The sequence below is a fragment of the Pseudophryne corroboree genome, chromosome 6 (assembly GCF_028390025.1).
Source record: "Pseudophryne corroboree isolate aPseCor3 chromosome 6, aPseCor3.hap2, whole genome shotgun sequence".
In the NCBI taxonomy this organism is placed as follows: domain Eukaryota; kingdom Metazoa; phylum Chordata; class Amphibia; order Anura; family Myobatrachidae; genus Pseudophryne; species Pseudophryne corroboree.
The window spans coordinates 662080190-662093735 of NC_086449.1; the positions used below are offsets into that span (position 1 = coordinate 662080190).

Sequence of the window (13546 nt, forward strand, 5' to 3'; positions counted from 1 at the left end):
GGGAGCGTGACGCTGACGCCGTGCAGTCACGCTTCCTGTCCCTGCGCAAGAGGATCCAGGTCTCCTGCTATGCGCTCCACGCAGCTACCCGCCTGCAGTGCCAGTGCCACCTGTACTCCGCTACCCCCGGTCCATGTGATGTCTGGGACGCGGCGGGGAGAGCTCAGCAGAGACTCCCCTGCTGTAAACACTGCGGACCATCTGATGGTAAGCGGCTCAGCGGGCGGACTGGGGAGCTGTTTGGTTGCCATGGTGACCTTAGATCCTGGCAAAGCTTGCCATGTGAGCCCCGTACATGCAGCTTCCATACATATTTTATTTGCTTAGCAATGCATGTATGTTCCATGTACAATGTAACACATGTTCTGTATGGGTATGGGTTTAATGTAGCACATGTATTTTCACAGTGTGCAGTGGATATATGCTATGTATGGTCTATGTGGACCTATGTAACTGTTTGCTCTTGGTTACATGCATGTTCTATGTGTGCAGCTGGTGTGTTCTATGTATGTTCTGTTTGGGAACTATGTTACTGTGTCTCTTGGCTTACATGCATGCATACATACATGCTGAGAGACACAAGTTGCGGTAGGCTGAGAGATGCAGGGGGAGGGGTGCAGCTGAGGATGCAGGGGCGAGATGATGGTGTGGCTGAGAGATGTAGGGGGAGATGATGGTGGCTTAGAGATGCGGGGGGGATGGTGTGGCTTAGAGATGCGGGGGGATGGTGTGGCTTAGAGATGCGGGGGGGATGATGTGGCTGAGACGCAGAGGAGAGATAGTGTGGTAGAGAGACGCAGTGGGGAGATGATGTGGTAGAGAGACGCAGGGGAGAAATGGTGTGGTAGAGAGACGCAGGGGAGAGATGGTGTGGTAGAGAGACGCAGGGGAGAGATGATGTGGTAGAGAAACGCAGGGGAGAGATGATGTGGTAGAGAGACGCAGGGGAGAGATGGTGTGGTAGATAGACGCAGGGGAGAGATGGTGTGGTAGAGAGACGCAGGGGAGAGATGATGTGGTAGAGAAACGCAGGGGACAGATGGTGTGGTAAAGAGACGCAGGGGAGAGATGGTGTGGTAGAGAGACGCAGGGGAGAGATGGTGTGGTAGAGAGACGCAGGGGAGAGATGGTGTGGTAGAGAGACGCAGGGGAGAGATGATGTGGTAGAGAGACGCAGGGGAGAGATGATGTGGTAGAGAGACGCAGGGGAGAGATGGTGTGGTAGAGAGACTCAGGGGAGAGATGGTGTGGTAGAGAGACGCAGGGGAGAGATGATGTGGTAGAGAGACGCAGGGGAGAGATGATGTGGTAGAGAAACGCAGGGGAGAGATGATGTGGTAGAGAGACGCAGGGGAGAGATGGTTTGGTAAAGAGACGCAGTGGGGAGATGATGTGATAGAGATACGCAGGGGAGAGATGGTGTGGCTATTAATAAGTATAAGGGGTAAGCTATGTGGGTTTATTATAGTGTAATGGGTTAATGCTGTATGGTTGGCTTAATATTTTTATTAAGGTTAGGAATTGGTACTTTAGATTACATAGAGCAAATTGAGCGTTATGGAAAATAAATGTAATTAATAATGTAGGGGTATGGTGGGTATGAGGGAGTTAATGATTATTATTGGCTAATTATGTTGAATGAGGTTGTTGCTGAAGCAGTTAATGAATTTTTAGGAAGGTTATTTAATGATGAGGTAAGATTTTCAATGATCACAAAATTGCTCTCCGTACTGTCTGGCGGTCATAAACATGCTCGCCGTACTGTCTGGCGGTTATAAAAATGCTCTCCGTACTGTGGCGGTTATAAAAATGCTCTCCGTACTGTCTGGTGGTCATAAAAATGCTCTCCGCACTGTCTGGCGGTCATAAAAATGCTCTCTGCACTGTCTGGCAGTCATAAAAATGCTCTCCGTACTGTCTGGCGGTCATGAAAATGCTCTCCGTACTGTCGGGCGGTAATGAAAATGCTCTCCGTACTGTCTGGCGGTCATAAAAATGCTCTCTGTATTGTCTGGCTGTCACAAAAATGCTCTCCGTATTGCCTGGTGGTCAAAATAATGCTCTTAGTATTGAGGTACAGACAATTAAATGCTGTTAATATTGTATGGCTGTCACAGTAATGGTCTTAATATCTGATGGTGACTAAAATTCTCTTCATATTGCTTGGTGGTCCCAAAAATGATCTCCTTATTGTGCAGTGGTCACAAAAATGCTCTTAGTATTGTGGGGCAGCCACTAAAAGGCAGTCAGTGTTTTATGGCGGTCAAAGAAATGTTCTCCGTGATGTCTCGTGTTCACTTAAATTGACTCCTTATTGTCTGGCATTGACTTATATGCTCTTTGTGTTGTCTGGTGGTTACTAAAATGCTTTTAGCATTACAGTACATGGTGGTCCTGCATTGTAATACATATTATAGTGTTATTATATTTTTATGTTCATAAATCTAAAAATTAATATAATAATATTTTAAGTAGTCAATTGTGTATGTGAGTGACTGGGCGGGGGAGAGGGGGGTATTTTTTGGGGGAGCAGGGGCGGTTTTTTGTAGCTTTGCCTAGGGTGTTAAGAAACCTAGCACCGGCCCTGGTTGTAATAGTGTTAACATGATGTACAATTTAGTCAAGTTCACATTGGTTACCAGTGTAAGAAAATAATGTATTTTAGCGAGATTGCATTAGTGAAAAATCTGTGGAGAAGTGTGAGGGTAAAATTACTAAAAAAAAACACAGGGACTAAACCAAAGAATCTGAAAAGTGTCATTTAAAGGTACAGATCCAACCAGTGGCGTCAGTTCGCCCCAGTCGCCCGGAGGCATGATAAATGTTGGTGCCCCCTCTACATACTGTATACATACACACCCTTCATATGTAGCTATCCGGCACTCATGTTGAACAGTAGTAGCGTGCTCAGGTGCCTTTCCAAATAGTAATATAGATACACATACAAAGTGGACGGCACTCCAAGTCAGTCATCACAATAAAATAGACACCAGCATACCTTTATAGCACACCTACAGTACTCCCTCACCCAACAGTGTGTCACAATGTAGATGCTTTGGCGCAGTGGTGTGCCGATATACAGTAAATATATTAGTGATGAGCGAGGTTCGGTTTTACTCGGTTTTACTCGGTTTTACTCGGTTCTCAAAACGGCATCTTATTGGCTATCCAAAACACGTGACATCCGTGAGCCAATAAGATGCCGTTTTGAGAACCGAGTAAAACCGAATCCGCTCATCACTAAAATATATATATATATATATATATATATATACATACAACACACAAACGCCTCTTTCACTTAAACACACACACCTCTCACTTACACTCACACCTCTTACTTACACACGCCTCCTTAGCTTAAACACACACATGCCTCCTTCGCTTAAACCAGGCATGTCCAACCTGCGGCCCTCCAGCTGTTGTGAAACTACATATCCCAGCATGCCCTGACATTGTTTTGCTGTCAGAGAATACTAAAGCTGTGTCAGGGCATGCTGGGATGTGTAGTTTCTCAACAGCTGGAGGGCCGCAGGTTGGACATGCCTGGCTTAAACACACACAATCCTCACTTACACACACACCTCTCACTTACACACACACCTCTCACTTACACACACACCTCTCACACACACGCCTCTCACTTACACATGCTTCCTTCACTTGAAATCACACACACATACGCCTCCTTCATTTAAACTCACACACACACACACACACACACACACTTCCTTCACTTAAACACACAAACATGCCTCTTTCACTTACACACACACATGCCTCTCTTACACATACACATACACACACGTCTCCCTTACACGTACACATGCCTCTTTCACTTAAAAACACACACACACACACACACACACACAAAAACATGCTTCCTTCACTTACACACACACACACACACACACACACACACACACACACACCTCGCTTAAACATGCACACATAAAACACAGTACTGCCAACATTCATTAAAGACCCCCCAGCACCCCTCCCCTTTCCAACTACACACACCCCCACAGTGCAGCTTGAGGCAAGTGCTGCCAGTGCCTACCTGCTGCTATCAGCCCAACGAAAGAACAGAGAGCATCACTTGGCCAGCTCATCTGGAAGGGCCTGGCAGGAGCTGCGTTCTGGAGCTCCCCCTAGCTGTAGCCACAGCCAGCTCTCTGTATATACTAGGACAGGGGTGGCCAACCAGTCAGATGCAAAGAGCCAGAAAAGATCTGTAGTCAAGGGCAAGAGCCAGTATCATGCGCGCGCCGAAGGCGCGTGTGCAAAAATGGGGGCATGGTCTAGTTTTCACAAAGCCACACCCCATTTTGTGCGCACACCTTTCGTTATGACGTTTGTAGGAGTTTGACCTTGTGTCATAACTCTGTTTTTAGTCATGTTGTACAGTGCCAAATACATATAATGCCCGGGTGAGGTATGGTATGCCGGCGGCCGGGCTCCAGGCGACCAGCATACCGGCGCCGGAAACCTGACCGCCGGCATACCGACAGCGTGGCGAGCGCAAATGAGCCCCTTGCGGGCTCGCTACGCGCGCCACGTTATTTATTCTCCCTCCAGGGGGGTCGTGGACCCCCACGAGGGAGAAAAACTGTCGGTATGCCGGCTGTCGGGATTCCGGCACCGGTATACTGTGCGCCGGGATCCCGACAGTTGGCAACCTGAAGACCACCCATAATGCCCCTGTACAGTGCCACATACATATAAAAATGTCAAAAAATGGGTGCCTCCACACTGCCAGAAACATATGTCCCCACAGTGCCAGATACATATATGCTCCAAAGTGCCAGATACATATATGCCCCACAGTGCCAGATACATATATGCCTCACAGTGCCAGATACATATATGCCTCACATGGCCAGATACACATGTCCCCCCAGTGCCAGATATACATGTCCCCCCAGTGCCAGATATGCCCCCAGTGCCAGATATATATGTCCCAACAGTGACAGCTATGCCCCTAGTGCCAGATATATATGTCCCCAAAGTGCCAGCTATGCCCCCAATGCAGTGTCCCCACAGTGCCAGATATGCCCCAGTGCCAGATATACATATCCCCACACAGTGCCAGCTCTGCCCCCAGTGCCAGATATACGTGTCCCCCCAGTGCCAGCTATGCCCCTGTGCCAGATATGCCTCCAGTGCCAGATATATATGCCCCCACAGTGCCAGCTATGCCCCTAGTGCCAGATATATATGCCCCCAATGCCAGTGTTCCCAGTGCCAGATATGCCCCCCAGTGCCAGATATATATGTCCCCACAGTGCAAGCTATGCCCCCAATGCCAGTGTCCCCACAGTGCCAGATATGCCCCCCAGTGCCAGATATATATGTCCCCACAGTGCCAGCTATGCCCCCAATGCCAGTGTCCCCACAGTGCCAGATATGCCCCCCAGTGCCAGATATATATGTCCCCACAGTGCCAGCTATGCCCCCAATGCCAGTGTCCCCACAGTGCCAGATATGCCCCCCAGTGCCAGATATATATGTCCCCACAGTGCCAGCTATGCCCCCAATGCCAGTGTCCCCACAGTGCGAGATATAACCCCCAGTGCCAGGGATACATGTCCCCACAGTGCCAGCAATGCCCCCAGTGCCAGATATACATGACCCCCCCCCCATCCCTTGTGCTGCTCACCGCGCTGCTGCTGCTGTTTGTGAGGGGAGGAGAGCGCAGCGTGCGCCTCTCCTGCCCCTCACTCTCCGGCGGCTGTGTCCCTCTTCAGTTATGCACCGGTCCATGAGCCAATCAAAGCTCGCGGACCGGCAGCCTTAGCTGCCGGTCCGCGAGCTCTGATTGGCTCACGGACCGGCGCTGAATTGAAGCCACCGGAGAGTGAAGGGCAGGGGAGGCGCACGCTGTGCTCTCCTCCCCTCATAGACAGCAGCAGCGCGGTGAGCGGCAGTGGGAGACAGTGGAGGAGATGTGCCCCCTTGAGGCCAGGAGCCCAGCGGCAGCCGACTCCACTGCCTCCCAGAGTTCCGCCCCTGGATCCAACCTGAGATGCAATTATATAAAATGATGTGAGGAGGGCAGTGATGAAGTTGTGGAGGCTGCAAAAGGAGCCAAAGGAGCTGAGTGTAGGATATGCAGATGGGGAGCAGCAAGATCGGGAAAGTGGCTCTTGTAGAGACATTGAGGGCCAGATGTACTAAGCCTTGAAAAGTGATACATTTTGCACAGTGATAAAGTACCAGCCAATCAGCTCCTAACTGTCATTTTCAAACCCAGTCCGTAACATGGCAGTTAGGAGCTGATTGGCTGACACTGTGAAATGTATCACTTTTCAAGGCTTAGTACATCTGGCCCTAAATGAGGAAATTATATTTAGCAAGAAAACTAAATAAATCTAAAATAAGTGGAAGAAACAGTTGTTAGATGTGTCACATTCTTCCAACACGTGTTTCTGTTTTTGCCAGAATTTTATCACCACATCTTTATTATTTGTATTTGTTTTTTTGTTTAGTATATTCCCATGCCTGTGTTATATGGAATCTTTCTTCAAATGGGAGTGGCTGCTTTAGGAAGCATTCAGGTATGTACTTAATTCTCTATAAATTTGTTATCTGTAGTGTGTATATAGCTAATATTTCTGCAGTGCATCTGTGAAACAATGAAACAAGTCAGTTCCAAATAGCAGGGGCGCGTGAGCGAGTGGTGTCATCACACAGGGCCCAGGAATTGCTGCGGACCTGTGGTACCTGTATTTGGCAGGTAGGTTGCCTGGATCTGCACCCTGCAGAATACAGATCTCCTGTCTGGAGTATCCCTAGCAGATCCTTGGTCCCAGCATCACATATTGGGGGCAGAGCCGATGTACAGAGCATTTACGCCCTGCTACAGCCCTGCCAAATAGGAGTTGCAAGTTATTAATGGCTGAGTGATTGTAAATTGCCTTGGTTTCCTTAGTAGAAGTAATTCAGTCCTTCTGCTAGATGTTAAGGAGTCCGTAAAGTGTCTAGTTGTCGGGCAATTCTTGCTTAGTTATAGATGTAGATGAGTTCTGAATGATTCTTAAATGGATCCTGAATCATTGGGGTGAATTTACTAAGGTGGGAGATTTTTAGAACTGGTGATGTTGCCCATGGCAACCAATCAGATTCTACTTACCATTTAGCTAGCTGCTTTTAGCAGATAATAGAGATAATTTGATTGGTTGCTATGGGCAACATCACCAGTTCTAAAAATCTCCCACCTTAGTAAATATACACCATTGAGTCCATTTATTTATTAGTAGCTATTTATATAGCTTACACATATTACACAGCAATTTACAGAGGATATTTAGTCATTCATATCAAGGCCTGCCCCATTCATGCTTACAACCTATATTCCCTATCACATGGTCTGGACACACAAACACACACACACACAAACACACACACACGCACTGATTTTTGTCAGAAGCCAGTTAACCTGCTGCTTTGTTTTTGAGGACAAAAATAGTTTGTGCTGAGAAAACCGGTATGTTGTGTATTGGCTAACAGTGTCTCAGAATATAGACAATTAAAAGCAAATCATTTTAGGTGCAGCTCGAAAAGAGGGGTTATCGAAGTGCCCTAAATTATGAATTAAATAGAATAGAAAAACCAAGATCCAAAAGTACAGTAGCAAAGGTAGCATGTGAAAAATGTAATATATTACATCATTAAAACATAAAAATAAAATGAGGTCAATTGATAAAACAGCCAGTAAGAATGCCATGTGAAATAATTAATAACGAAAGACAGTAATCAGAAAAGCAGAGACACAGCTCTATTCTATTTATCTACCTACTAAGGACTATGGACCTGATTCAGCTTCAAAACTGCAACTGCTGACGATCGCATGCTGGAAGCTGCCCAGGATGTGCGATCGCATTGCTGTCCTCGCAAAGTAAGGGAAACCCCCCCCCCCCCCCTCCCGGCCACGCAGGCAGGCGCAGAGCGGCCATGATTCCTGTTGCAGTGGCCGTGTGTGACATCACATGGCTGCCCCTGAAAAATGGCCCAGACCCGCCCACTTTCTGGCCACCTCGCCACCTCGACCAGTCTCAGGAATGCTCTGCCTGTTAATCAGGCAGAGTAGGCGCACACGCAGATCGGGCCCTGTGCGTGCGCATTGGGCTGAAAAATGGGTAAATGCGATCACATCATAGATGCAACCCGTACTGTATAAGGTCCAATGGAGCGAATTCAAATAGCTGCTTTAATTTACCACAGCTAATTGATTCGCCCATGGCTGTCATTTAGCCCCGATACCCAGCATTTATCTTCGATTATGCTTCGGGTGCCTCGGGGCTTTAATTGAATAGCCCGATAATGGTGGTCATTCCGAGTTGTTCGCTCGCTAGCAGTTTTTAGCAGCTGTGCAAACGCTCCCACTGGGAGTGTATTTTAGCTTAGCGGAAGTGCGAACCAAAGGTTCGTAGAGCGGTTACAACGTTTTTTTGTGCAGTTTCTGAGTAGCTCTAAACCTACTCAGCGCTTGCGATCACTTCAGACTGTTTAGTTCCTGTTTTGATGTCATAAACACAGGGCGTGTTTATGACATCAAAACAGGAACTAAACAGTCGTTCACCCAGCCATGCCTGCATTTTTCCTGGCACACCTGTGTTTTTCCGAACACTCCCTGAAAACGGTCAGTTGACACCCAGAAACACCCACTTCATGTCAATCACTCTGCGGCCAGCAGTGCAACTGAAAAGCTTCGCTAGACCCTGTGTGAAACTACATCGGTCGCTATAATAGTAGGTCATGCGTGTGAATTGCGATGCATACGTATGCGTAGAAGTGCAGTTTTTTTGCCTCATCGCTGCACAGCAAATGAAAGCAGCGAACAACTCGGAATGACCACCAATGACCAACAGTCAAAAAACGCGCATTTTTGGGGGGAGAAAAATTATCAGGGCTAACTGAATTCTCGCCTATATTTCAACTATATGCCTTTCTATATGGACAGGGGTGCTTCTTTTGATAGATAGATAGATAGATAGATAGATAGATAGATAGATAGATAGATAGATAGATAGATAGATAGATAGATAGATAGATAGATATTTGGAAATATTAAAATGTAGTTCACCCAATCAACCAATAAGGTATTATTCAAGTGCACAATCTAGAACCTGATCCTAAAGGGGGGTACTCACGGAGCGATCGCTGCTTAAAATCTAAGCAATCTGACTAGATTGCTAAGATTTTAAGCCTGATCGCTCCGTGTGTACCCCCTACAGCGATAGCGATGCGCAGCCCCGCGCATCGCTATCGCTGGTGCTAGATTGGCCTCGCTCAGCACACATCTCTCTCTGGCGGTTTGCTCAGCACACATCTCTCCCGCAACGGCCAGTGAGTACTGGTCTTTAGAGAAGAAGGTAGGCCCTCAGGCAGTGGGGCCCACCAAGGGTTTCCCCTGTACCCTTAGTGGCCAGTCAAACCCTGCACTTGTTGATGGCATGAAGCGGAGCTGGGTTCTGATCACTCACCTGGATGCGGGTAGCGGTGCTGGGTTCTAGAATACTGGTATCGCAGGGAAATAGTCAAGGGTTCTCTTGAAGCTATGGGGGAGATGTCTGTCTCCCACGATGTCACTCATACACAGTAACAAGATGGTGCTATGCATGCATAGTAGCAACTCTGGTGGACATCTTGGTAAAGGAATGAAGCATTATCCCCATGGATAATGCTTCATTCCTTTACCAAAATGGCCACCAGGAGCCATTTTGGAGAATGTGCAGCGCCACTTTCCCAGTCTAACTAGATGGATAAATGGATGCATATATATATATATATATATCAGATCGATAGATACCAGATAGATAGATACCAGATAGATATGCATAGCTAGATACATAAATACCTACATACACATGCGTACATACATATAGTAGCGCATAATTGGTGGAGGATGTGCCGTACAAGAAAGTCAGAGTCTACTGTGCTGCCAGAGACGAGGGGGCTTCACTGAGTCTGTACATGGGCCCTCTCTTAAACCGCCCCTGGATAGATACTAGATATTGTAGATAGATACCAGGTATATAGATTCAAGATACAGGTAGGAGGAGGGAGGTGGGGGATAAGGATAACGCTGACACCACCATATGTTATACCACCGATAATCTGGCAAAAGTAATAATCCGGCACAGTGCCAAAACAGAGGGTGCCCGATTATTGGTGGTGCACCTGTACTAGATAGATAGATACATAAAATTAAGACCATTGAAAACAAGGTGAAAGTGTGGCAGGACTACATGTGACTACTTCCAAACAAATCTGTTAATAAATTGCTTATATTTTCCTCTTTATTTCTTTTTCTTAAAAACATTACATTTTTATTTTGCTATAATAATATTTTTAATTTTTTCCAGTTCTTGGAACGGCTGAAGTTACTCTTCATTCCGCCTAAGCACCAGCCTGACCTAATATATCTGCGCCATGTTCCATTGCGGAAAGTCCATCTATTTACCCTAATACAAATAATTTGTTTGATCATTTTATGGATATTGAAATCAACAGTGGCTGCAATTATCTTCCCTTTGATGGTAAATGTTCTAGATACCTGTGTATGTTGTTTATATGTATAAATTAAGATTGTTTTATATAGTGATGCTTTTGTAACCTTTGTGCATCAGATAGGTGCCTCATATGAGTACTCTGAGCTCTTGGAGGACTTTGCTCCATCTACTAACTAACTGTTACTTTGACCACCTTGGTAACACTCGTCTTAACACATATACTGTAGTAATACAATTGAACAGGAGATTGCCTCCCACAAGATCACATTCTCTTGGTGATATATTCTGTGCTGCTGTGTATATATAGTGAATATCTCATTGGCTCTATCTCTGCTCTCTTTAAAAATAGGGAAACAAGCTTAAGGCTGGGTACACATTAGATGATGTGTTTCCTAGGCGATGGTACGTCCAAAATAATGATGTATCGTCCATGCCATATACATTGAACGATCTATCATATGATCATGCGGTATATCGTTTTCAGCCACATTCACCTGCATGCCATTGTTACCAGGATCATCTCATTGTGCGTACAGCATGTCCAATGGGACAACCCAGGAAATGACCCACTGTAGTGCATGATTGCAGGTACACACTAGACCAGAGGTACTCAAATGTGGTCCTCAAGGCACCCCAACGATCCAGGTTTTCAGTATAGCCATGCTTGGCCACAGGTGACTTAATTAGCACCTCAGTCAATTTGATTTAACCATCTGTGCTGAGCCATGAATATACTTAAAACCTGGACCATTAGGGTGTCTTGAGAACCTCTGCACTAGATGAGATGACTAATATATCATACCAATCTGTGTCGGAACGATATATCTGACAATATATCGTCTAATGTGTACCCAGCCTTTCTATATGAAATTAGTGAAATGATAAGTAGATGTCTCAACAAGAATATGGTCTTAAGCAGTATGCCAGTGTTTTTTCAACATTGGTCCTGAAGGTACACTAAGGGGTATAGTTACTATAGTGTGGTTTTATAGAAGTGAAGATGTTGCCCATAGCAAGCAATCAGATTCTATTTATTTAGCACCTTCTAGAAGATTAAAGCTAGAATCTGATGGGCAACATCTCCACTTCTGAAAACCTGCAGTTTATTAAATATACCTAGTGATAGCTGTGCTTGAGCACAGATGGATAAATCAAAATAACTGAGGTACTAATTAAGTCACCTGTGCTCGAGTACAGCTATCCTCAATACTTGAACCATACTTGCCTACCTGACCCTCTCCATGAGGGAGAAAATGCTCTGTTCCTGGACTTTCCTGGTAATGTATGATTGCCATCACCTGTGGTGAGCTAGTTAATTATTAAGAAAGGCGTTTCACGACAGGTGAATCATACATTACCAGTAAGTCCAGGAACAGAGCATTTTCTCCCTCAGGGGGAGATGTACTAAGCCTGAAAAGTGATAAATATCACTGTGATAAAGCACCAGCCAATCAGCTCCTAACTGTCATGTCACAGGCTGTGTTTGAAAAATGACAGTTAGGAGCCGATTGGCTGGTGCTTTATCACAGTGATATTTATCACTTTTCAAGCTTAGTACATCTGGCCCTCATGGAGAGGGTCAGGTAGGCAAGTATGACTTGAACTGATAGGGGTATATTTACTAAAGTGCAGGTTTTCAAATGTGTAGATGTTGCCCATAGCAACCAATTAGTGGGGTGTGTTCAAACTGAAATCTAAATTGCAGTGTAAAAATAAAGTAGCCAGTATTTACCCTGCACAGAAACAATATAACCCACCCAAATCTAACTCTCTCTGCACATGTTATATCTGCCACCCCTGCAGTTCACATGGTTTTGCCCAACTGCCAACAAATTTGCTGCTACGATCAGGTCTGAATTAGGCCCAAGGTGTGATCATGCTTTAGGTTAACTAAATTAAGTTGATCTATAACTAGAAAAAGACATCAATCACAATAATCTCTTCACATTTTTCAGTAAAGGATATGTCAAAACTTCTTAGCAGAAGTCCTGGGGTACCCCCGATCAGCAGAGCCGGCCTTAGGCATAGGCAAACTAGGCAAATGCCTAGGGCATTTGGTATGCTTAGGTGCACCAGTAGCTTCTGCTGATTAAAATGATATGTGGCATGCCTATATTCTATGTGCGACTGCGGCTGTATCTGCATACAAAATGCTACGTTGCGTGTATTCCTGAAAATCACTGTAATGTAGCATTTTGTATGCAGATACAGACACAGTCGCGCACAGAATATAAGCATGCTGCATATCATTTTAATCAGCAGAAGCTGCTTGTGCATCCTAGCCACATAGTAATGCAAATAAGATGCATTTTCATAAACAAAAGGCATCTGACTTTAGCAGAGCTGCCAGCTGACTCATGCCAGACATTTCCTGCAGAACTAGCGGTGGTGCTAGGGGGCACCAGCCAAAATCTTGCCTAGGGCATCATATTGGTTAGGGCCGGCTCTGCCGATCAGAGCAAGTTCTAGTATATGCAAACTACAGGATTTCCTTCTCTTATAGTTTTGTTTCAATAAACATCACTTTGCACCTAATTTTATCAACCAAAAAGTCGTTTATGTTTTCCAGTGTATCCGGTCTTTAGGTCGACAGTAATAAGGTCAACAATAAATAGATTGATCCCTAATGGTCAACATGCATTAGGTTGACATGGTCAAAAGGTTGACATGCAAAAGGTTGTGCTTATTGTTGACGTGGCGATGGTCGACAGGTTTTTTTTTATATTTATTCTTTATTTTAGTTTTTCAAAAGAAAGAGATGTTGCAAACAGTTCAGTATCGTATGAACACAGGGATCAAGAGAACAAAGTGTTGCAGTACATCGGTATAACATCAATAACACAAAAGTAAAATAAAATAATAAAAATAAAATAAAAATAACATACAATAGAACCGTCAAGGGAACAACAAATGTTACATGTTGTAATAGCGGATCATCAATAATGTAATGTATACAAAAAAATAAATAAATAAAAAGGGGTACGACAAAATACAATGAAATCACAACTTATATTAAAATAAAGAAGACAAGA

The 13546-nt window shown here is 45.1% G+C and overlaps 1 protein-coding gene across 1 annotated transcript in view; it reads left to right on the forward strand.

Annotated features, from left to right (window-relative positions):
• Positions 1-13546, forward strand: part of LOC134934645 (electrogenic sodium bicarbonate cotransporter 1-like) — a 365846-nt gene that overhangs the window by 300461 nt on the left and 51839 nt on the right. The window contains exons 16-17 of the mRNA XM_063930029.1: positions 6489-6557; positions 10368-10541. Coding sequence (XP_063786099.1) covers positions 6489-6557; positions 10368-10541 — 243 coding nt within the window. The remainder of the gene's footprint in view (positions 1-6488; positions 6558-10367; positions 10542-13546) is intronic.